This window comes from Quercus robur, chromosome 2 (genome assembly GCF_932294415.1).
Source record: "Quercus robur chromosome 2, dhQueRobu3.1, whole genome shotgun sequence".
Classification (NCBI taxonomy): domain Eukaryota; kingdom Viridiplantae; phylum Streptophyta; class Magnoliopsida; order Fagales; family Fagaceae; genus Quercus; species Quercus robur.
In genome coordinates this window covers 75,794,212-75,820,515 of record NC_065535.1, presented here as the reverse complement: position 1 = coordinate 75,820,515, position 26,304 = coordinate 75,794,212, and the positions used below count along the sequence as shown (strand labels likewise).

At 35.2% G+C, this 26,304-nt stretch overlaps 4 protein-coding genes across 4 annotated transcripts; 1 reads left to right on the top strand and 3 right to left on the bottom strand.

The window, feature by feature from the left end:
* Window positions 1-4,435: 4,435 nt before the first annotated feature.
* LOC126703494 (thaumatin-like protein) lies at window positions 4,436-5,776 on the bottom strand. The gene is made up of 2 exons (XM_050402456.1): window positions 5,609-5,776; window positions 4,436-5,269 (listed from the first exon to the last, which is right to left on the bottom strand). Exons 1-2 carry the CDS (start codon window positions 5,774-5,776, stop codon window positions 4,616-4,618), a joined length of 822 nt encoding a protein of 273 aa, XP_050258413.1. The 3' UTR covers window positions 4,436-4,615.
* A 1,851-nt stretch (window positions 5,777-7,627) lies between these two features.
* On the bottom strand, window positions 7,628-10,297 carry LOC126703484 (uncharacterized). The gene is made up of 3 exons (XM_050402448.1): window positions 10,032-10,297; window positions 8,401-9,975; window positions 7,628-7,919 (listed from the first exon to the last, which is right to left on the bottom strand). Exons 1-3 carry the CDS (start codon window positions 10,295-10,297, stop codon window positions 7,628-7,630), a joined length of 2,133 nt encoding a protein of 710 aa, XP_050258405.1.
* Window positions 10,298-17,503: 7,206 nt separating this feature from the next.
* LOC126715059 (thaumatin-like protein) lies at window positions 17,504-18,753 on the bottom strand. Its single transcript, XM_050415488.1, has 2 exons — window positions 18,679-18,753; window positions 17,504-18,433 (listed from the first exon to the last, which is right to left on the bottom strand). Exons 1-2 carry the CDS (start codon window positions 18,740-18,742, stop codon window positions 17,718-17,720), a joined length of 780 nt encoding a protein of 259 aa, XP_050271445.1. The 5' UTR covers window positions 18,743-18,753; the 3' UTR covers window positions 17,504-17,717.
* A 3,472-nt stretch (window positions 18,754-22,225) lies between these two features.
* Window positions 22,226-25,260, top strand: LOC126715058 (serine/threonine-protein kinase D6PK). The gene is made up of 2 exons (XM_050415486.1): window positions 22,226-23,365; window positions 24,243-25,260. The coding sequence occupies exons 1-2, from the start codon at window positions 22,680-22,682 to the stop codon at window positions 25,108-25,110; spliced, it is 1,554 nt and encodes a 517-aa protein (XP_050271443.1). The 5' UTR covers window positions 22,226-22,679; the 3' UTR covers window positions 25,111-25,260.
* Window positions 25,261-26,304: the final 1,044 nt, after the last annotated feature.

Genomic DNA, 26,304 nt, shown 5'->3' with positions numbered 1-26,304 from the left:
CAAAAAAAAAAAAAAAGAGTCATAACTATTAGTTAGACAATGCCAAAAATGTCCACAGAAAACCCAATAACAAACTAGACAAAATAATCATGATGCAACATCATATGAAGCCAAACTATAAAACTAAGAAGCACCATAACTCTTGCCATAAAAGATTTTTAAGTCATAGACACAATAATTTTTATATAGGGACCTACAATTCACAAAAGCCCTAATTAACACTGACCCAAATTAACAAATGCCCTTACTTTCAGAAAATGTACAACAAATCACATCAACTACAACCATATTGCCAAGATATTCAATCTCAACCAATGCAATTTACCTTGAAGTACATTTACATGATCTAAGAGCATAATCATCAAGTTCTCATTATCATTAATTCATTTATTCATTCACCTCTAGCATCATGCATATGCTAGATTATTACATAATGTAACTAGGCATGCTATCCAAATCACATAGCCGAATAAAACAAGAACTAACTATATTACTCAAACATGACCCAAACAACTAGAATCAAATAGAGATAGAGACAAAGAAATATGGTACCTCAATAGTACAAATAAAGAAAATCAAGAGAATATCCAAGAGTAACTAAGTTAGTAGATGAGCTCCCCCTAAAACCACAAATGTCATTGAAATCCATACTCTTCAAAAATTGTATAATGCCAGCTATTAGAGTATTTTGCTAGTCTATCTTCTCCTCCTGCCTCACGTTTGCATCCAGGAGCTCATCTATCTTCTCCCCTTACCTTAAGTTTACATCCTCAAGCTCATCTATCTTCCCCTCTTGCCTTAACTTTGCATCCTCGAGCTCATCTATCTTATCCTCCTGTCTTGAGTTTGCATCCTTGAGCTCATCTATTTAACCCTCGAGTTGTTGATATAAAGTTGTGATTTCCAACAAGCCTTTGTTGGCTTTAATTTCGTACCAAATTTGATTGTATTTTCTTCAATCATTTCCTTGTATTTATGTGGGTTTAATTGTAAGCAATGAGTATGAGAGATTGGTGAAGAATTAAGTGTCAAAAAAAGATCAATAAAGTTCGCGACTAACTCGCGAGAAGCTAGCGAAAAGAGTAACCCGCAAAAGGCCATGTGTGAAGCATATGACTAGAAGCTAAAGAGTTATGCCAGGCTGTCAAATTCACAAGTACTTCGCGAGAAAGGCCATCTCACAAGATACCTATGAAACTCTCTGTTTGGCAAAAAGAAAATGTGTTTTACCAAATTCTTTACCCACACTATAAATACCCTCATTACTCACGAAATGTAAAGAGTGTTTTTTAAAGAGAAAATCCTAGCAAAAACACTTGAGAGTTAGAGATTGTTATACCCACAATTATCTACACATTTTCTCTTGATTTTCCTCTACCCTTACCTCTCTATCTCTACATCCTTGAGAGATTCTTAACCCAAACACTTACCACACCTAATCTGAGTGTTGAGTCAAGTTTTGGTGCCTTAGGGAAGCATTGGAAGGAGCCATTAAGTGACAAATGCAATTGGGCTGAATTGCGGAATTCGAAAAGCTAGTAAAGATATGATTCCGAGAAGTTTGTTGGTAGTAGGAGCTTGAAGGGCTCAAGTACATAGGGTAGACTAGGCTTGGAGGGTCTTTTGTTATTCATGTACTCCAACTTTATTCACTTGTGGATCGATTTCGACTTGGAGGGTCGCGGAGAGATTTTTCATTGAATTCTTCGATAACAAGTCTTAATGTTATCTTATGTTTGCATCTCTCTTCCCTACTCTTTAAGCTTTTCATTTATTGTTCATTGTGGTTGGATATGGCTTAGAGTAGTGTTACAGGTTTATTACGCATATTTACTCTTGTTCCACACTTTGTTAAGTTAAAGTAAAAGCAATCTAACTATAATTTTAAAATTGGGGTCTGAACAAGTTTTAGTGTTTTCAAACTAATTTGAGCTTTCAATTAAAGGATAAAACCCTTTTTTGTCCCTACATTTTCACACGATTCTCACTTTGGTCTCTAACTTTTTTTTTCACTGCTTTTAGTCCCTATCCTGAAAAACGTGTCCCGTTTTAGTCCCTGACGTTACATCAGAGACGGAAATTGCACAGCTAGCAAATGGAAAAAATTAAAAATATTAAAATTATACACCCTGTGTCCATGTGGCTTTCCACGTCAGCCTCTAAATTAAAAAATTAATTTATTAATTCTAACTAAATAAAAAAATTAAAAACTCTCATAAAAAAAAATCAAAAACAAATTTAACTAAACCCAGCAAGAACAACAAGAACAACAAAACCCAGCAAGAACAAACTAAACCCAACAAATTTAAAACCCAGCAAAAAAAAGATCAACAAAACGCAAACACAGCAAATTTAAAACCCAAAAAATTAAATTCAAACCCATATTCAAACTCCCACACCACAAAACACTCTGAAATCCACCATACCCACGGCTACATCACACCCACACTCCGGAATCCACCATACCCGATACAGGCGGAGTGGGAGGAGACAGCGTCGCGAGTCACCACCAGAGAAGACTGGTTCTTCCTCGAGGTCTTGAAGTGATCGCGAGAACAGTAGCGAGGACTGGTTCTTCCTCGTGATCTTGAAGCGATATAGCGCGAGAGGCGGCGAAGAACGCAAAGCCAGAGAAAGCTTCACGAAGACGAAGACGAAGAACAAGAACAAGAACAACAACAACGCTACGATTCTTCTTCTTCGATGAGTTTTGTACAGAGAATGAGCAAGAAACCCAAACCCAAACCCAAACCCACAGAACTACAAAACAATTTCCATGGCCAAAGACCCAAAACCCAAGACCCACGATCTCCACCATGAAAGCACCTCCATGCAAACCCACATCCCAGGTAAACACGAGCAAGAAGAAAGCAGCGTCGGCTAAGAGAGGAGATGGTTTTGTTGTCAGGTGAGGTTGATTTCGTTTGGGTTTGATAGTTTTGAATCTGAGGTTGGGGGTGGTTTGGTTTCAACTCTAAGGTTTGGATCTGAGGTTTGTGTTTGGTTTCTCATAAAGTATAAGAAAATTTGGGTTTTGAGTTTTGAGTTTGGGGGCCGAAAATCTGGATTTGATTTTTGTGTTTGATGTTTTCATGGTGTGGGGGTTTGAATTTAATTTTTTGGGTTTTAAATTTGCTGGGTTTGTGTTTTGTTGATCTTGTTTTTGCTGGGTTTAGTTTTTATTTCTGGGTTTCGTTCTTGCTGGGTTTTGTTGTTCTTGTTGTTCATGCTGGGTTTAGTTTTAAATTTTTTTTTTTTTTTTATGAGAGTTTTTAATTTTTTTATTTAGTTAGAATTAATAAATTAATTTTTTAATTTTGAGGCTGACGTGGAAAGCCACATGGACACAGGGTGTATCATTTTAATATTTTTAATTTTTTTCGTTTGCCAGCTATGCAATTTCCGTCTCTGATGTAACGTCAGGGACTAAAACGAGACGCATTTTTCAGGATAGAGACTAAAAGCGGTGAAAAAAAAAGTTAGGGACCAAAGTGAGAATCGTGTGAAAATATAGGGACGAAAAAGGGTTTTATCCCTTCAATTAAATATATTGAGTTGAGGAAGATGAGGCAGAAGTCCCAAGAGATGAGGAAGGCCTCATGCCAAGTCCCTTTATGTAGCCAGATCTTGGCTTAAGAACCATCATAGATATCTCCTCTTCGGTCAAAAGCTCTACATCAAAAGTGCTACAATGCTCATTTTGTACTCTTAACATCTCTTGTTGTCTTTTCAAATAATAGAAACCATCAATTAGAATAGAAATACAAATGTTCTAGTTTTGCAAACATATATAGAATAGAAATACATATATTCTAGTTTTGCAAACTCAAGGCATGTACTGATATATGTACATATGTATTTTCACAATATGTAGTGTGCGCCCACTAGTTTGTCTTTGAATTGAAGTGGGTATCAAGGTAGACAATATTTTGTGATACAAATCTACTATAAGTCAATAATAAAGCACAACATTGTCAAAGCTATCATGATATAAATAAATGTCAGACAATGTGTAATTATTTTCTTGACATTATTTTTCATAAGAATGAATAAGGCTACTAAGATAAAATGGAGTATTTGAATCAATGTACTAAGCAAACCTCTATCACATAGTGGGTTCCAGTTAGCTCAATTGGTAAAGTCTCTGATGGTTGAATAAAAAATCTGGGGTTCAATCCTCGCCTATACCAAAAAAGTGATTGGTGGTTAGCTCAATTGGTAAAGTCTCTGATGGTTGAATAAAAAATCTGGGGTTCAATCCTCGCCTATACCAAAAAAGTGATTGGTGTTTTGGTATTATAATAAAAAGTTATTATCAAGAAAGCGGGCGCTGTAAATTGAAACTCTCTCTTAAAAATAAATAAAAACCTCTATCACATAAACTCAAGATAAATGACCCTAGCTATTTCCAATTATTATAAAATGGGATGATCAAAACATATATATAGTTTGAGTTTTTGTTCTTGAGCTCATGATGCATAAGGAAGTTCTGCAGCCAAACCTCAATACAATTTATTGTATTAAATAACAAAGCTTTGCATAACAAGCATCAGCTTCTAATCAAATTTGAAATTAGACACTCATAGAGATGTACGTTATGTAACACCCTGTCACCCTATATGGATGTGTATGCATTTCCCCACCCTGAAGGACAGAATGTTATCACATACTCTCTAAAGGCACAGTTTACCAATGGTGGGGGTGTGTCAAAAGCATAACTATAGTAACAAGGACAAGCATCCTTAAAGATTTTTGAGTAGACGCTAGGCTGGCACTTTTCTGGGGTCCCATATGCATTCCTACAGCAAAAGATGTCTTTATCAAATGCCAAGCAAGCACTTTTGCAGGCCACCACTTCCCCCTTTTCATTTAAAACTTGTAGCTCTTGTGGGCAGAAGTCATTCACATTTTGCAAGCACCCTCTAATGGTACATAGTTCTGGTGTTTGCCTTACTGTGACTAAAACAGGGATGTTGTAGCCATCAACCAAGCTCACATCATAAAAACTTGACTTGCTTTGATCTTCCTGTAGTGCAATTTGCACTAGCGTGACTGGGGGTTTGCCTATAAGTCCATTGCATGCTAGTTTTCTATCACAGTCACCAGTTTCACAGGCAGGAATCTGATTGGAATTGAATTTGCAACCCGTTCTGGCCCAAATCTGGCCACTCCATGTCAATGGGGCGTAAATACGTTCAGTTTGGCCTGAAGGAAGATAGAAGCCACCATCAGCTATCACTGGATAGCCAGTATTTGGTGCTGTTGCAGGCTGTAAAAAACAGAGAGACTAAATAGAATTGGGAGAATTTCATTGATTGAGAATGAATTACAATGAAATGAACTGAATGAATAAACATCTACACCTTACTCTGTTTATATACATCGAAAAAATAACTAACTCTACTATTGGCGCCAAAAGTAGTTATTTGAACTTTTTAGAGGCTGTACACGTGGCAAGCCTAAGTAACTAACTCCTAGATTTGTGGAACTAACTTCCTCAATGTTCCTGGATGAAAAACTCATGATGTGGCATGGACTCAAGCATTTCCAAGACTGCTGAGTTAATCATGTCCTTTGATGCAAGCTTAGTGGTCTGATCAGTGCGCACCTCATCAGCAAATGCTGTATTGACTGCTGCTCTTGTGGCTGAGCTAGTGCATCCTTCATCAATACCAGCTACACCACTAGCTAGCTGTGTGGCTTGAGGTATGCAACACTTCTTTGCATTCTTAATACTCCCCCTCAAGAGTACAGCTCTTGCCTTTTGATCTTCCATACCAGTATGAGGATATTCCACTTGAGAAGCAAAAATATTAATGACACCTAGTCTTCTAATCAGCCTTAAAAAACTTTCCACTCCCAAGGCCTTGGTAAATACATCTACCAACTAATTCTTAGTTGAAACATGGAAGGTTTTAAGTGCACCATCAAGGATCTTATTCCTTACAATATGGCAGTCAACTTCTATGTGTTTCGACCTCTCATGGAACACTGGATTTGCTGCTATATGAATTGCTGCTTGGTTGTCACAGTACATCAGCACAGGCTTATCATGTTTGACATGTAAATCTTGTAGCAGATGCAAAATTCAAGTCAATTCATAGGTGGTGTTAGCCATAGCTCTATATTCAGCTTCTGCACTGGACCTAGACACTATGCTTTGCTTCTTAGACCTCCAAGACACTAAGGCATCACCAAGAAATACACAATAGCCTGTTAGAGACTTTCTTGTGTCAGGGCACCCTGCCCAATCAGCATCAAAGTATGCCTTTAGGTGTAGATCAGATTCAGTGGGGAAGAAAACATCTTGACCAGGTGTTCCTTTTATGTATTGAAGTATTCTAGAGGCTGCTTTCATATGTGGTGCTCTAGGTTGTGCCAAGAACTGGCTGAGTCTATGAACTGCATATGTGATGTCCGGCCTGCTCAAAGTCAAGTACATAAGCTTCCCAATAAGCCTTCTATACTGTCCTGGATTGGTAAGTAAGTCCCCACTGCCTTTAGACAACTTCAATTGCTGTTCCATTGGGGTTTGGACTGGTTTACACCCTGTCATACCAGTTTCTTCAAGGACTTCCAAGGCATACTTTCTCTATGTTAAGCTGATCCCACTCTTGTTTCTTGTAATTTCTAAACCCAAGAAATACTTGAGTGATCCCAAATCCTTAATACCAAACTTTTGGTCTAAAATAGACTTGAGAGAGACAACACAAGCATGATCATTGCCAGTGATCACCATATCATCAACATAGACCAATAGAGCAGTGAACATGGACCCTTTGCTGTGCACAAATAAGGAGTGATCAGCCTGAGATTGAACAAAACCAAGCTCCTTTATTGTTGTTGACAGCTTAGTGTACCATTGCCTTGAAGCTTGTCTCAACCCATAAAGGGATTTAACTAATTTACACACCTTAGGAGCAATAGAAGAGGCTGAAACACACTCCCCCAAACTGTGAAAACCAGGTGGCAATGTCATATAGATCTCTTCATCCAAATCTCCATGCAAAAAGGCATTGTTGATGTCCAATTGGTGCAAAGGCCATTGCTTGGCAGCAGCAAGAGCAAGCAAGACCCTCACTAAAACTGTTTTAGCAACAGGAGAGAAGGTTTCAAGGAAATCAAGACCTTCCCTTTGAGTATACCCCATAGCAACCAGCCTAGCTTTGAACCTTTCAACACTACCATCAGGTTTAAGCTTAACTTTATAAACCCATTTGCAGCCAATGGGTAGCTTACCAAGAGGCAAGGTAGTCACATTCCAAGTATGATTCTGTTCAAGGGCCTGGATTTCTTTGTCCATGGCAGCCCTCCAAAGTGGATCTTGAACAGCTTGGGAAAAATTGGTAGGCTCTTTAGGACCAGAACTAACTGCCAGCAAATAAGAATGGTAGCATGGCTCCAAATGAGAATATGTAAGACATTGATCAAGAGCATAAGGAGCACCAGGTGCAATAGCAGTACAAGTATAGTCCTGCAAATAATCAGGAGGTCTGACATCCCTAGTGGACTTCCTTGGAGGCACTGAAGCAACTAGTGGTGATGAAGAAGGCACTGGACCAAAATGACACATCTGTATAGGACTAGAAGAAGAAATAGGATCAGAAGGTAAAACAATTGGAACATGCTAATGAGAAGAAGAAGGTGGATCAGTAAAATCCATGGAAGATGGTTCAAAAATGCTGACAGGAGTAACAAAATCAACAACACCAGCTGAACAAGAAGCTCCCACATCAGAAGATAGGAAAGGATCTGCAATATGAGGTGAAATAGAAGCAAAAGGGAAAGAATTTTCATGGAAAACCACATCCCTAGAGAGGAACACCTTGTTATTAGACAAATCAAGAACTTTATATCCTTTAACCCCAAAAGGATATCCCAAGAAGACACACTTAACAGCTCTAGGGGCAAATTTAGACCTATGATTTGAAAGAGTGGAAGCAAAACATAAGCAACCAAACACTTTTAGATGTGCATAGCTAGGTGGATGCCCAAATAAAACTTCATAAGGAATCTGATTTGACAAAACAGATGAAGGGATTCTGTTGATTAAGTACACAGCAGCTAGTATAGCATGACCCCACAAATGCAAAGGTAAGTGGGATTGAAACATGAGAGCTCTTGCCACATTCAAGATGTGTTGGTGCTTCCTCTCAACAATAGCATTTTGTTGAGGGGTTTCAACACAATTTAAATGATGCAAGATGCCTTTTTTTGCAAAAAAAATCTTTCATGATGAATTCAGTCCCATTGTCAGACCTTAAAGTTTTAATTTTCTTACAAAATTGGGTTTCCACCATAGTGCAAAATTGTTCTAAAACAGATTGTGTTAGAGACTTATGCTTTAACAGATAAACCCAAGTGGACCTAGAATAGTCATCAACAATGGTTAAAAAATACTTGCAATGATCAATGGTAGAAACCGAGAAAGGTCCCCACAAATCACAATGAATCAACTCAAAGCAAGATTTAGACAAATGAGAGCTTTTATTAAAGGGTAAACGTTTTTGTTTTGCAAGTGGGCAAATATTACAATCAAAGTTCTCAACAGAAATGAAACTAGGTATATCACTTGGTTTTATTGAAGCCAATTTGGCATTAGACAAGTGACCCAATCTGGAGTGCCAGATGTGAACCTGAGGACTATGTACAGAAGCAGCAATAGCAGGTGTAGAAGTGTAGCTCTTGTCCAGCAAGTAAAGTCCGTTGCTTTCTCTACCCAGACCAAGTGTGCTCCAATGAGCAAGGTCCTGGATAAAGCATGAATGTCCAAAGAAAATAAGGCAACAAGCAGTGGACTTAACTAACTGACTGACAGAAATGAGATTGAAACTAAAAGATGGGACACAAAGAACATTGTGAAGTATAAGATGTTCTGATATTTTCACAATGCCAACATGAGTAACAGAAGCAACTTCCCCATTAGGTAAATTGACAAAGGTGTTTAGAGTAGTAGTGATAGTGGTGAAATATGCAATGGAATGGACCATATGATCTGTAGCCCCTGTGTCTATGACCCAATCAGTGGCACAAAAGACTTCTCTATCAACTACTTTAGCAGAAAAAATTGAATGCTTCAAGGAAGGGGAAAAATGAAGCAATGAATTGATACCTGATATGGTGTCAACAAAGGTAGATTGAGCATAGTCTGAAGATGTCATAGATGTAAAAGGCACACCAGTTGCAGCAGGCACACCAGTAGCTCCAGAAAGCATGCTAGAGACAGCAGCACTTGTACTAACACTTGCAACATGGTGATTAGCACCTTGATCAGTTCCAAAATTGAAAAGAGTAAGTAATTGCTCACACTGTGCCTTAGAAATAGGACACTGAACAGATGCATTAGAAGGAACCTCAACAGCTTGACCTTGAGGATATGAAACTTGGTTAGCATTGGAATTAGGCTTCCCTTTGTGCTTGTAACCTGGTGGATACCAGTGGAGCTTGTAACACTTGTCCACAGTTTGTCCAAGCATGTTACAATGAGTACACAAAGGTCTCTCCTTCTTAAGGCCACCTTTATTGCCTGAATATCCCCTGGTATTGGCATACATTGCCACTGAATCAGGCCTAGGTGTGAAGGTAGAGCCATAGCCAATACCTTTGTGAGATTCTTCTTGGAGAACCAGAGCATATACCTTGCTCATTGAAGGAAATGGCTCAAGCATGAGAATGTGACTCCTCACTGTCTCAAAACTCTCACTAAGCCCCATCAAGAACCTCATCACATAGGATTTCTCATGTGCAATGCTCAGAATTTTCATTGCTCCACAAGTACAGGCTGGTAAAGGTTCATAATGAATCAATTGATCCCAAAGCTTCTTGAATTTAGAGTAATACTTAGTCACTGATAATTGCCCCTGAGTTATCTGTGAAATCTCTTGCTGAAGATTATAAACCTTTGGTCCATTTCCTTGTGAAAACACACGCTGTAACTCAAGCCACATCTCCCTCACAGTCTCACAGTACATGATACTACTTGAAACATCAACGAAAGCACCATTGTGTTACAACTTTCCCAATCTTCATACAGAGGAGAATCATCTTCAGGCTTTGCAATCTTGCCATTCACGAATCCTATCTTTTTCTTGGCAGTCAATGCTAGAACCATAGCCCTAGACCAAGATTGATAGTTCCTCATTCCCAAGAGTGGTTGAGTGACTAAGATATTTCCAGGATTCTCACTTGCACTAAGGAAAAAACGATTGGGAGAATTGATCTCTGTGTTAGACTGAGGAACTTGTTGTGTGGATTGATTGTGCGTAGGATCAGAGTCACTTCCTTCAGCAGAAGCCATTGATGTTTTTCACGAAGCTTGAATGGAACTTCTAATGAAATTGGAAATGGAAACGAAAAACAAGATTCAATATCAACAGAGATGAATTGAGACCTTGCAAATCAGAATTCAAGAAAACTCTTGAAGTAATCTCTGTTTGGTAAGCAAGAAAATTTTGTAACGAGAAGCGAAGCTAGCACATGCTAGGGCTCTGATACCATGTAAAAAACAGAGAGACTAAATAGAATTGGGAGAATTTCATTGATTGAAAATGAATTACAATGAAATGAACTGAATGAATAAACATCTACACCTTACTCTGTTTATATACACCAAAAAAATAACTAACTCTACTATTGGCGCCAAAAGTAGTTATTTGAACTTTCTGGAGGCTGTACACGTGGCAAGCCTAAGTAACTAACTCCTAGATTTGTGGAACTAACTTCCTCAATGTTCCTGGATGAAGAACTCATGATGTGGCATGGACTCAAGCATTTCCAAGACTGCTGAGTTAATCATGTCCTTTGATGCAAGCTTGGTGGTCTGATCAGTGCGCACCTCATCAGCAAATGCTGCATTGACTGCTGCTCTTGTGGCTGAGCTAGTGCATCCTTCATCAGTACCAGCTACACCACTAGCTAGCTGTGTGGCTTGAGGTATGCAACACTTCTTTGCATTCTTAATACAGGCCATATAGGAAAGAGACATTTGTTGTGCACATAAAGTGTAACTTGATTTGTGGCTACACTCCCTGCAATATGGTTTTCAATTACGTCGACATTGTCAACTCTAGTTAAGAACCATAAGTCATTGAAATTACAAGGCAAATAGAAACAAAAAATGCACACCCTTTTAAACTTCATAGAAATTCAACCACACAAAATTGGCAGATTGATACTTGGATTGAGTCATTAACATTGGCATATTACCTCAATGTGATGAATTCAATGAATAAGCAAAAGTTCGTGATATGAAATTACCAGTCAGCAACAAATGCGATGCTAGGAAGAGAAAGAATGCAGTAACTAGTTGATCAAGCAGCTTCATGTTGGATGCGATTGTGTGAAAAACATGGTTTGGATATCGCATTTATGTAGTTGAAGATTAGGTGAAGTTTCTTCTTTGATTATACTTTAAGGTTTGACGTGGGATCCTTGTAGACAAGAAAGAGACATGATTATGTTGGCCTCTTTAAGTATTGTCATCTCTTAGAACTGAACCACCAACAGAGGGTGCCATTTAGAGTTTGACACCTGCAAACTACTGTTAATATGATTCTGAAAAGCACTAACAAAAAGCAATAGCATAGGTGATTATTATGTATAGAATGAAAATAAATACATTTCGCGCAACACTTGTTGAAGATTTTTGATCTATGTAATTTAGTAAAATAGAGAGGGAAATCAAAAAAAGAGAATCTTTTACGTGGTTCAAGTTCAACAGTTTATCAACTTTACAAAGCAGCAGGTAATGTTTTTCACTATCAAAAAAAATGAAATTCTGAATAATATTTGAGACCAACTCTACTTTCTCATTCTCATTATCGCTAACAGAACTTCTCAGTTTTTTTTTTTTTTTTGCCATATATTTACCTGAATATGCAAAAGCTTTTTTTTTTTTACCAAAGCATCAGCTAATATTATTATTACTAATTAGTCTATCAACATTATTAGCTCTAACATTCATGTTATCGTCTTTACTTCCTTTTTCTTTAAGGCTTAGGCATACAAAATTAATGTCATCCTACAGTAAAATTAATGTCATCATACAGTAAAGTTAAACCCATTTTTGATGAGCCGGCCAGATCTTTGAAATTTTTTTTTTTTTTGGGGCTAACTGAAGTATGTCAGAATTTGTGTTAGAATATTCATCAGTTCTAAGAATCTAATTTTTTTATTTTACATATTTACTTTTCAAAACACCACACCTTAAATTATCTATTTCATACTATATAAATTTCATTAAAATATTAATTTTTTAATTATTTCTCTTTCTTCACACACAACATAAAGAAATAAAAAAAAAATAAAATAAAATAAAATGAATAGTGCAATGTAAATGTTACACGTTTTTCTATTATACGCCAGCTAATATGAGTGCTCTTATATTATAATTTACAATGCATGGTATTTTTTTTTTTTTTTGGCAATAATGGATTGCACATTGAAGGTGATGAATAAGTTGACTACTTTGTCCAACGAGTGAATGCAGATATTCAAAACTTTCTCCAGTTAGCTAATGCACATGTATCCAATCATATTGTTGCAGTGATTTTTCTCTCATCACTTGATAGTTGATTGTAACCCACTTCAAATCTAAAACAATAAAAATTCAACCTTAAAAGCTAAAAAAGTACACAAACATGTTCATATGTGCCTGTGTGTGAATACAGGAGAAAAGAGATGCTTGGATTTAGGAGCTGAAGACTGAAGATTTTGGTTTCATCCTACAGTTCAGGTTTCAAAATGTTAAGGGCTACAGTTTGGGCTAGATCGACACAAGCTCAATCTGACTTTTGAGTCCAATTTTTTATGGGGCTAAGCTTCAAATTTTAATGCTTTGTATGTACTGGACTGGAGATGGGCCCAACATGACCGTGTCTCGTCCAATGTAGTGGACATATATTGAGTCCTATTTTTGGCCGTTCGGCCAATTTAAAATTCCATAAAAAAAAAATTTTTAAAATCATTAAATTATGGCTATGCCATTCTTTTGTGATCTATGTAGGAGTAAAAAAAAACAAAAAAACAAAATTTAGCTACAAAATTAGTTGTAGTCTAACCTTACTCAATGTCTTTTTATTGGAAATAAATTTTGATAAATCCACCATTGGATTACATTTTCTTCTTATATTCCTCATGTTTGCAAAATTTCTAGAAAATTAAAGATCAATAGCTATATTATCAATAAATTGTTTAAATTGTAAGTTTTTGTAGTTTAAAATTATGCATAAAATATAAATTTGTAGATCATATAATAAATAATATCTTATTGACACAAAATTATGCATAAAATATAAGCATATAGGCTACAAAATCATTTACTTCTTATTCCCGAAATCTGTTCTAATTTTTTTTTTTCTTTCAAATTTACAAAGTTACAACTTTTTCTCTATATTTGTTTAACTTATTGTCATTCTATTATTCTAATGTTAAATTTAATCCATGTCATTGCCATATTAAAATCGATATCAATACGCTAAAAGATTTGTAACTTAATGGTATTCTCTACTCTTTTTCATGAGACTAAAGGCTAAAGCTCAATCCCTTGTTTGTTGCTTTGAAGCCCTTTGATTACATAGGAAGGTTGACAAGGACCTTAGGCTTAGGGTCTAGGTTTATGGATGGATCACGTGGTAAGACCCATGTAGAGTTCCCCAACAACATATGGCTTGACTCACCTCCCTCTCTTCCACAATAAGGGGACATAGATTGGCCAAAATCAAGAAAACAAGATATAAATAAAATAAATAAATAAATATTCAAAGAGAATGGTTTGGAAAAAAAGAAGAAGAAGAAAGAAAAAAAAAATCGGAATTCACCTATAATCCATTTATTTTATGTTGTAATTTCTCCAAGAATTCTTTACTAAGAAAGATGAGTTTATTTTGGTGGACATGGTTCCATAGAGGCAAATCTCCCTACCTCATCTATATTTATATATATTATTATTGTTATGTTTCAGTTAAGCGACATCAGTGCCATGTCATCATTTATTTTCTTTCTTTCTTTTTTATTTTTTGTTTTATTGATTGTCATTTATTGAGTCTCTTCATAAATTTAGATGTTACTTTATCTCCAAATCTATCGTGTGTCTCTCCATTAACCCAGACTCTTGAGACACCACTATTATATGGAATTCTTAAAGTCACTGATACTTTATCTCCAAATCTATCATGTGTCTCTCTATTAACCCAGACACTTGAGATGCCGTTATTATATGAAATTCTTATAGTCACCGATAGATTGCAACCTCCTCACCTCTCCTTTTTTTTTTCTATAAATTTTCAATTGTTCTCTCTTTACAAATTGATTGGTATGGCCTTCAATGTGATAGTTTTTTGAGTGTTTTTTCTGTTCTTTCGGTCATGGCTCAAGTCTGTCTACCAAAGCCCAATCAAATGAGTGCAAGAGACAGATAGTGACTCTAGAGCTTACAAACGAAACTAAAGTAAATGAGAGGTGAACATTAATAGCCCAAGTCCAAAGGGTATAAACTCAAAATGAGTTTTGCTATTTGTATTATTCTTATTCTTTTTTTATTTATTCCTATCTCACTAAAATGTTTTTTTTTTCTTTCTCAAAATTAGTTCTGCTATTTTTTTTTCTTTTTTTATTTATGGTTGCCCTTCTTTAGATTGTAGGAATGTTACTCTCAATATGTTTGCTATAAGGTATGATAATTAACTTCAATGTGATGTTTTTATTTTGGTCTTTGTTTTATAGTAAGAGTGTTATTCATTTTCATCAAAGAGAAATTGCTATTTTTCTCTTTTTCTAGTCGTCTTATATGCTGAACTAAATTTCATTTTTATCTTTGTTTCATTTGTCAATTCCTTGACAGATGTCAATGATCAAGGCTCGCTGACACTAGAGACTTTTTAATCTATTGAAGGTCATACTAATCAATTGGTAACCATTTTTTTATTAGAACCTTTTGAAGGAAAGAGGAATGAATTTGTTGCTTTTCTTGGGTGGTGCTTGATAATTTACTTTTTATGGTTCAATACACATCAGCTATAATAGATTTTCATTTCCTTATAACAATAATTTGTTTTATTGTTTAATTTGACTGTTTGGTGTCCCAAAAATTGTGGGAAAATGGAAGAGAAAAGAGAGTAGAGTTTGAATCTTAAATTTTTTTTGTGTACGCCACATGGGATGTAACAGTTTAAATTTTTTTATCTTAAATTTTTAAAGAAAATTCTAATTCTTCAAAGTACATCAGCTTAAGTAGACTGTTGTGTTGTGGCTAGGATTTTTGTTTTTGGGACCTTAGTTGGCCTGTTTGGTTGACGAATAATTTTGGGGATTGTTTAGCTTATGAGAAATTTTTTGGTATTTTAGAAGTGAGGAAATTCAAAGAACTGAATTATTTTTAAATTCCATTAGTACCTAGCTTTATGCTAATTCTTGTGTGGATAGAAAAACTAATTGGTTCTTGATTTTTGAATACCTATCTTTGATATTGTGTACATGAACAATAATTGGGTTTTTAGTTTTGGATTTTGAATTATGCTATTTTTTCAACAACTTGATTTTCTTTTTAGAATTTTCTCTTCTTGAATATGTAGAATACTATGTACATGAGTTTTAGACAAAACTTAACAATACTATTTCTTTTGGATTTTACTATTTCTTTCCTTATTAAACACAATATGATAAAGCTAATGTGTTCTAATGAAAGTAGAAGCAATTGCTATTTTTGGGGGATAGCAACTGATACAATCTAATAACTTCCCGTAGCCATTTGAAATTTATAACCTAGAATGCTGATAAACATCTTCTCCGAGGCATGAACAATTGGCCGAGTTTAGCAAGTTTTCCATCAACTTTGACCATGTTATGGCAATACAAGTTACTCACTTACTTACAATTCGTATACGCACTATTTTGATTTTTTGTGGGAATTCAGAACAATGACAATTGAGTGATTTGTACATGGACACATTGATAAATGTCTATAGTGGACATGGGTGGAATCAATGGCATATTACAATTTGACAATTTGGTTTTTGATAGAAATTGATTTAAGTGAGGGTCTATTAAATTTGATCATTTTGCTGAAATAAGGTTTGTTTAATATGTATTTTATTTATTTACCTTATTGTAAATAAGTTTTTGTACATTATGATTCTAACCTATAAAACTTCACTTTACTTTCTTTTTTTTGTGGTCTTATTCTTTTCTGTTGGCAACTAATTAGACATCACTTTTAGGAATTAAGGATTTAGCAACTAGTATGAAGGTTGCACCTCAAAATTTAGAAGAATTAAAATATGATACAATCTCATCATGGGAAGAAAAATAGGAAATCTAATGTTGTGTTGGCATGTCCCTCCATTATTGGGTTACAAATATCATATCTATAAAGAAAAAGGAAAAAAAAAAAAATATATATATATATATAATGATATATTTGTAGAGATAGAGAGTTGGAAAATACTTTTAGAAATAGTTCAATTTTTTAGGAGAAAACTATCTTCAATAAATTATGAATTATATCATATTACAAAATAATTATATATTTACACGCATTGCGTGGGTCTGCAACGAGTTATTATAATTATTGAAGAATTATTAGTATTATTATTTTTCAACATATAGCATTCGCTTCATCAAGTCGAGACATCAACTGATTTTTTATATATACTAGATTTGATTTCTAGATCTCTTATTTGACAACAAAAAATTTTACCAATTGAGCTAATTACGACCCACAAACTTGGGCTAAACTTTAAAGATGCAAGGTATGGTTTAGCCATATATGAATAGTCTTCTTTAGGTTTTTTTTTTTTTTTTTAGAGATAGTTTCAACCTATGGGTTTACTCTTATTGATCGCTCTTTAATTTGGGTTTCATAAGAACTTGGCTTGGGGGCATGATTATGTGCCCTACAAACATTCAAAAACCTAGGACACCATAAATTGAATTTAACTTTCCTTTATTGTGTTCTATTTCGAAATTTAAAAAAAAAATAAAAAACTGTTCATCATAAATCAAACAAGGTTGCTTGCCATCTTGCGCAAATTTAGTTTGACGTCACATTTGGAACATCTTTTGCTACTTTGCAATCGATACATAGTAAATATTTTGGTCATGAAATGTTTTGTGCACACAGGCTATTTGTGGTCACTAAATGTTTTGGTATTTATCTTTCATAAACTCATACAGGTTGTGCACACGAGCTTTTTGTCTCTTGTTTAGATTTTCTTTTTTTGAAGTACCGATTCTTGAGTGGCACTAAATTTGAAAAGTTTTCATTCTCAAAAAAAAAATTTTGAAAAGCTTTAATTGGCCTCAATCAATTTTTTAATCTGAAAAAAAAAAGCCTCAATCAATGCATAAGTTTACAAATGGGCATTATGTCTTTTATTTATTTATTTATTATTTTTACCTTTTCAAATTCAAATACATGTATATTTATATTATATATAAAATTTGAGTAAAAGTGCAAATTTTTATAGTCATTGTCAAAGCTATCATGATATAAATAAATTTCAGACAATGGGTATAATTACTTTCTTGACATTAATTTTCAATAGAGCAAGTAAGGTTTCAAAACATATATATAGTTTGAGTTTTTGGCCTTGAGCTCATGATACATCAGCCAAGCCTCGGTACAATTTATTTTATTAAATAACAAGGCCTTGCATAACAAGCATCAGCTTCTAATCAAATTTGAAATTAGACAATCATAGAGATATAAGTTATGTAAAACTCTATATGGATGTGTATGCATCACCCCAACCTGAAGGACAGAATGTTATCACATACTCTCTCGAGGCACAGTTTACCAATGGTGGGGGTGTGTCAAAAGCATAGCTATAGTAACAAGGACATGCATCCTTAAAGATTTTTGAGTAGACAGTAGGCTTGCACTTTTCTGGGGTCCCAAACTCATTCGTACAACAAAAATTGTCATCACCAAAAGCCAAGCAAGCACTTTTGCACGCCACCACTTCGCCCTTTTTATTTAAGACCTCAAGCTCTTGTGGGCACAACTTGTTCACATTTTTCAAGCACCCTCTAATGGTACATTTTTGTGATGTTTGCCTTGTTGTGACTGCAACGGGGATGTTATAGCCATCAACCAAGCTCACATCATAAAAACTTGGCTTGCTTTGATCTTCTTGAAGTGCAACTTGCACTAGTGTGACTGGGGGTGTGCCTATAAGTCCATTGCATGCTAGTCTTCCATCACAGTCACCAGTTTCACAGGCGGGATTCCAATTGGAATTGAATTTGCAGCCTGTTCTGGCCCAAATCCGGCCATTCCATGTCAATGGGGCGTAAATACGTTGTGTCTGGCCTGAGGGAAGATAGAATCCACCATCAGCTATGACAGGATTGCCAGCATTAGGGGCTGTTGCAGGCCATATAGGAAAGGGGCATTTGTTATGCACATAAAGTGTAACTTGAGTTGCTGCTGCACTCCCTGCAATATGGTTTTCAATTACATTAACATGGTTCTAGTACACAAAAAAATGTTTAGGAACAATGACTCATTGAAATTACATGGCACATGGAAACAAAAGCACACCCTTTTAAACTTGATAGAAATTCATTCACACAATATTGGCAGACTGATTCTTGGATTGAGTCATTAACATTAGCATATTACCTCAATGTGGTGAATTCAATGAATCAATGAACAAGCAAATTTTTGTGTTATGGAATTACCGGTGAGCATTAAATGCAATGCTAGGAAGAGAAAGAATGCAGCAACTAGCTCTGGCATCTTCATGTTGAATGCGATTAGGTGAAGGACATGTTTTGGATATCACATTTATATTGCTGAAGATTAGGTGATGTTTCTTCTTCAGTTCTTTGATTGTACTTCAAGGTTTGATTTGGGATCTTCGTAGACAAGAAAGATCCACCTCTAAGCATTGTCAATGTAATCTCTTAAAAAAGAAACACCAACATGAGGTGCGATTTGAAATTTGACACCTGCAAACAACTGTTAATATGATACAATATCTAGTTGCTTCATGAGGGAAAAAACCGCCAACAAAAAGCAAGATAACAGGTGATTATCATCAATAGAATGAAGATAAATACATTTGGGACGACACTTGTTGAAGATTTTTTTTCTATCTATGTAATTTAGTGAAATAAAGAGAAAAGAAAGAAAAAAAAAATCAACAAAAGAGAATTTTTCAAGTGGTTAAACATTGTGTCTACAATACAAAGCAGTAGGTAATGTTTTTCACTCTGTCAGAAAAAAGAATAGGTAGGTTTTGTAACATATCTATGCTTCCCCACTAAAAACCTTAACCTGGTACATTTGAAACTCTCAACACATCCTTACTGTATCGCAGTGGCAGACTTAAACTAAGTTGCATATCAGCCCTCTAAATTAGAGACCTACTTTACTTCCTCGGCTTTTTGGCCATATTTACCTGAATATGCATACGCTTATTTTCCATCAAAACATCAATTATTATTACTAAAATTTTTAGATAATGGGCAAGTCTAGCAACGTTATTAGCTCTAACATTCATGTCAACGTTTTTTCCTACATTTTTATTTTAAGGTTAGGTAAAAATTGTACAAAATTAGTGTCCTGGTCTTACGGATACAGTAAAAGTCTAACCCATCTAACCCATTTTTGGTGTGTCAGACCATTGGTTTTATGGCAAACTGAGGTGTGTCAGACTTTTGCATTATATTATTAGGAAATGCTAATAAATGTTTTTAGGGCACTAATTAAGAATTCAGTTAAAAAAAGTTTTTATGAAAAAAAAATAATAATAATTAATGTTTGACAACTTTTTCCATTTCTCATAAAAGTGATGTCAAAACTTTCCTAAAATGAATTATTAATGAATGCCCTTAAAGCACTTGTTAGTATGACCCTATATTATTTATAAGTCTGGTTAATGTGTATCGAACACATTAAACCATTTATTTTTTAAAATATTTTCTTGAAAATTGAAAAAATTGTTAATATTTTTTCAATTTTTAAAAAAATATTTCTAAAAATGGATGGGTTAATGTTTCCGGTCATGAGAGTTGGCTACTCAGTCTAACGAGTGAATGCAAATGTTCAGAACTTTCTCCATATAGCTAATGTGCATCAAAAACCATGATTGACCAAAGGTGGGCCTCTTAACTCTTCCCTCTAAAATTTTCGCTCTTGGGAATATCCAATGGAATCCATAAACGGATAAACCCACGACTTCCACTTAGCATACAAATACAGTACAAATCACAAACAAAAAAGCCCATGTAAATAATATTATAATAAGATTATCGATGATTCTCACCAATGGAAACTAAATAAAGTAATAAACAAAGCTGGTGTGACATCTCAGCCTTTTTGCTATGTTTAGCCGTAGGGAATCTGCGTAATCTTATTTCCATCAAAGCATCATTTATCCTTACGATATTTAGATAATACATAACTCTAGGAACATTATTAGCTCTAAAAGATTTATGTTACCTTTTTTAACCCCCTCTTTATTCCATTGGTTTCGTGCAGGGTATGGCTTATCTCGTACTTTTCTTAACTGGACATGTCATATATAATGACAAGTGATAGTGAGTTTTAATCTCTTCATTTTATTTAATTAGTGGATGATGTGGTAATTTTTCATTAAAATAAAAAAAGATTCCTTTTTAAAAAATACTAGAAGTAAGCCAAACTCATTAGTTCAAAGGAGTTGGTAAAAATCGTACAAATTAATGTGCATCCAGCAATGTTCAACTCATTTTTGGTGTCAGTCGTTTGCAACATATTAATTATTCCTTGCATTATTTTTTAGGTCATGCTAACAAGTGTCCTTAGGACACTTTTTAATAATCTATTTTAGGAAAGTTTTAATATCATTTTTATGGGAAATGAAAAAAAAAACTGTCAAAACATTAATTTTTTTTTCTTTTCCCATAAAAACTTTCTTTAACTAGATTTTTAACCAGTGCCCCAAGAGCACTCGTTAGCATTTCCCTTATTTTTTTTATAGAGTTTCAACCTATGACGTTTATTTCTGATAATTATACTTTTTACACCAATCGATTTTTTGTGTAAGTGAGGATTGTACTCCAGCTCTCTTATTCAACTCAGTTGAGTTAATAATCCATTTTAAAAAAGTTTTAACATCATTTTTATGGGAAATGAAAAAAAAAACTGTCAAAACATTAATTTTTTTTCTTTTCCCATAAAAACTTTCTTTAACTAGATTTTTAACCAGTGCCCTTAGGGCACTCGTCAGCATTTCCCTTATTTTTTTTATAGAGTTTCAACCTATGACGTTTATTTCTGATAATTATACTTTTTACACCAATCGATTTTTTGTGTAAGTGAGGATTTTACTCCAACTCTCTTATTCAACTCAGTTGAGTTAACTGAAACCCACTATTCCTTACATTGTTTATGCTATTAACATATGATAGTTCTTTTTAAAAAAAAAAAAAAAAAAAACATATGACAGTTTTTATTTATTTTTTATTTTATTTGGAAATTGATGGATTGCAGGGAAAAGGGTCATACTTATGCTTAGTCGGTATTAAATGTAGTGCGGCATTCACAATATTTTTACAATAATTTCATAACAAATTTTAAATAACTCAATTATTATTGGTTCTAATATAGGTTCATTACTGAAATTATTATTTTGCCCACTAATAAAAGTTAATAACAACTTACCACCTAAAATTTGTTGTGAAAATATTATCTTACATTTTTCTTGGCATAAAATGTAAACTTTAACCAATGACAATAAATATTCCAAATTTCTCTATTTAACAAATTTAACTAAAATAATAATAATTTAACCAGTGCTCTAAAATTTTGGTTCTAGGGAATATCCAATGGAGTCCACAATCCACGACTTACTGCCTACCATACAATACACCCTCTCCTTAGAAACCATCAACCTTTCCTCTACCATTATAATCCAAGTAATAACTTTTGCATTCTAAACTTACTGTTGATCTGACATACGAGCTTTCATATCAATGACGAGTACATTAACAATAATTTTCACAACAACTGAATTAACATCAAATCTATAATGTATACAATAATTTTTATAATAATTAATAAATTTTTACTAATTTTTATTTGGGTAGGCAAACTTTTGCCCACTAATAATAACTCGTAGCGTTGTAAAAATTTTAATGGAATTTCAGCCAATATTCATAGTTTATCCCCCAACAAGGCAACAACTCATACCATGATGTACCTCATTCTAGCTACAAATCCAAAACCCCAAAGTAACGGTATTGGCTGGGGAGGGGTTTTAACTTTTGAACATGTTCGTTTAGAAAAACTGAAAGGCTTTTGTCATCCTCGTAAACAGGGACTCTCTCTCTCTCTCTCTCTGATTCTCTTTCTGCGTTTTGTCTCTAAGCTGTAACATTGTCTAGGACAGTGCAAGAGAGAAATGGACTCAAAACCCAACTCATTACTCATTGGTTCTCTCACTCACTCTCACTCTCTCATCCCCTCATTTCAAATTTGAATACCCTTTTTCACCCTTTCCTTTTGGGTCTCTACGCTCAGCTCTCTTCACGCCCGCGTCTCTCTCGCCCTTCTTTGACCACCTCGGTCTCACCCCCACCCACCTTGACCTCATCATCCTCTCACATTTTAAACACAACAAAATCCCTTCTCTTAGACCTTTCATCAAACACTTTTTAAAAAACTTAAAAATTCCTTATATCTCCTTCCCTCAGGCATGGATAAACCAGTCCATAATAGTGAAAATAATGGCACCCAATCCATCACTAGCAACCTTCAAGACCTTAGTTTCAATGCCAGTGTTAGCACCAGTCTTTGTAGCAGTACAGTTTCTGGGTCTGATATCAGTGTGAGTAGCAGCAACATGAGCAATGCCAGCACTGTTGAGGCTCACAAGAATGCTGAACCTGTAGTGGACTGTGAGGAAAGTGAGATGAGTAGTTTGAGTTATGCAAGTAAATCTAACAGCTTTGATGGAAATGAATCAAGCTTTAGGAGTTTTCACCCTTCAAAGCCTCACAAAGGCAATGATATTAGATGGGATGCCATTCAGTGTTTAAAAGCTAAAGATGGGGACTTGGGTATAGGGAATTTCAGGCTTTTGAAGAAGCTTGGATGTGGGGATATTGGGAGTGTGTATTTGGCTGAGTTAAGAGGGATGGGTTGCTTGTTTGCAATGAAAGTTATGGATAAGGCTATGTTGGCTGGGAGGAAGAAGCTTGTGAGAGCTCAGACTGAGAGGGATATATTGGGTTTGTTGGACCATCCATTCCTTCCAACCCTTTATTCTCATTTTGAGACTGACAAGTTTTCTTGCTTGTTAATGGAGTTTTGCAGCGGTGGTGATCTTCACACGCTCCGGCAACGCCAGCCGGGCAAGCATTTTGCGGAGCAGGTAGCAAGGTAAGTCGTAAACTTTGAAATTCCCATTTGTTTCTTTTTGTTTATCTGATGAATATTGTTTTTGTTTGTGTTAAGTTGTGATGAAACAGTGTTAATTAGGTTAGATGCTACTGAAAAATACTAGTTTGTGGAACTAGAAAGAGAGAGGGAAACAAATTGTCTATTTTATGCATTAGTTTTCGATAATTAGGGAAAAGAATGCAGGTGGTATTACGTGTTACAGCTGTATGCAACTCTGTTCTCATATGCTTGTGCAGATGGGTCTCAGTCTCATACAGTCATACATATGTGAGAGGGGGTACAAATGCATGACTGTATGAGCTGTGACAATGAATCTTGAATGATTGCTGAGAGCTAGCAGAAATCATGGGTGTACTTGTGATAGTGATGGGCCTTGTTTGTTGTACGCATTAATCTAACTTCTCCTGACCTTAGTTATGAGTTCCACATTCAGTATTAGAATGCGAATTCTTGAATAACCACGGCTACTTCAATGCTGGAATATCCTTTGATGATGTTGTTTATACTCCTATTTAGCATCTCATAATGGAACTCTAGTGGACATTAAGAAAGTTGGTGATTTGTAGGGTATAGTTATCAACTAAACTCAGATTAATGAAATATGCTTTGCTAATAATGTAATTTTAGTTTGCCCAAGCATCCTTAGCACCATCCTCATGCACTCTAGGCTTGTTTATGTTCAAAATTTCTGATTATAAAAGACAAAAGGTGTGTGGTTAGAGACTGTTCAATAAATTAAAGTAAATGGTTTCTCTGGGTTATTTGTGAGTTTTCCAACTTGAGTTAAGAGGATGCAAATATTTACCATGTCACTAATCAAGAAAAATTTGTCTGATTTTCTCTTTTGCCCTTGCAGATTTTATGCTTCTGAAGTGCTTCTTGCGCTTGAGTATTTACACATGATGGGAGTGGTGTACAGGGACTTAAAGCCTGAAAATGTATTGGTAAGGGAGGATGGGCACATCATGCTCTCTGATTTTGACTTATCCTTAAGATGCTATGTGAATCCCACCCTTGTTCAATCCAGTGTAGATCCATCATGCCGGATATCTTCTTACTGTATTCAGCCATCATGCATTGATCCAGCTTGCAAATTACCCGTTTGTGTGGGGCCTTCTTGCTTACAACCTTCTTGCTTTAAGCCTAGATTTTTCAATTCCAAAATAACAAAGGCAAGGTGTGAAAGAATGACAAATGCAGATTCACTTCCTGTACTAATTGCAGAGCCAACTAGCGCTCGCTCTATGTCATTTGTTGGAACACATGAATATTTAGCCCCTGAGATAATTAGAGGGGATGGTCATGGGAGTGCTGTCGATTGGTGGACATTTGGTATTTTCTTGTATGAGTTACTACATGGGAGGACACCCTTTAAAGGCAATGGAAACCGCGAGACATTATTCAATGTTGTTGGTCAACCACTAAAATTTCCGGACGGATCAAGTATCAGCTTTGCAGCTAAGGATTTGATCCGGGGCCTGCTTGTAAAGGACCCACAAAAGAGACTAGGATTCAAAAGAGGTGCCACTGAGATCAAACAGCATCCCTTCTTTGAAAGTGTTAATTGGGCTCTCATTCGTAGTACTCACCCTCCAGAAATTCCAAAACCAATTGATCTTACATTTTTGAACAGCGCATTCAAGTCATCAGTGCCTCCCAATGACAAGGGTGCTACTGACTCAGATAGCTCATCTGGTCCTTACTTAGATTTTGAATTTTTTTAATGACTTCTAGTAGCCAAAGCAAAAAAGAGGTAATGGTTATCCCTGAGGAAGATTTTTTTTCATCTTGTCAATGAAATTTCATTCCTTTACATGATTATACCCTTTTTCCTCATAAAATTAGATATTTATGGTTCTTTTTCTTGCTTTCTAGTCTCTATTGTATGGCACATGGATGATGAATTTGAACTCACATGAATCCTTTCCAAATACTTAAAAAAAGGGGAGAAAAGAAATAAAGGGACCTGAAAATGAAGCTGACATTTGTTGAGTATGATTTTCATCCCCTAGCTTTTGTGAATCTTTTAGAAGAAGAGTTCCAAATGTAGTCCTTTAATGGTGGGTCTCAAGCCCTTTTTGTGATTCTCCCTTTTGCATGATCACAATTTGTCTGAAATGAGGCCCTCTAAATTTTTAAGCTTTGTCCACAAATGAACTTTTGTAAAAAGGCAAATTTGATTTAGACAACACATAAAAAAAAGTTATACCGTGTTGTGGGACTTTGAATGCACCCGACCATGAGAAAATGTGGTATCCCTGTCGCATAGGTCTTTAACAATGAGGGATTCTGCTTCCTTGAATTCTTCCAAGAAAGTGCATTATTCCTCTGCAATTACAGGCTTTTTATCAAAATGATACTTTAATCATAGTGTTCTTTACTGGACAGGGGTATCGAAATTAGTATGATGGTGATTAGTGAGGAATGATTGAGGCTTGACTACTAATATGACAAAGAAATTGCATGTAAAATGATATGAAGGAAATGATGCATTTGCCAATATTCTTATGCGTACATGTTCCCTTCATACATATTTTCACTGTCAATCAGTTTTAATTCTTGACAGCACTGAGACAAATCAGGCCTAGTTGATCTCAACTTAACAATTCTTTTCCAACTACTTTATGCAGATTCTTTAGTCAGTCAGCTCTAGAAATCTAGTCTAGACCAACGTATTTTCATAAACCGTAAAAATAAAAAATAAAAAAAAATCTATGGAAGAATGGGAGGTTAAATTACTCCCAATCACAACTTTTTTCATATCTGTAAAGGTGGAATGTTGTGATTCTAGCTGCATTACTTTAACATGAGTTTACTATAACACCATTTTTATTATAAATCAACCACAACAGTTATTAACAATTGTGGAAAGGAAAGCAAACTCGGTTGCATGCACTAGCCAAGTTTGCTGCTTGTCA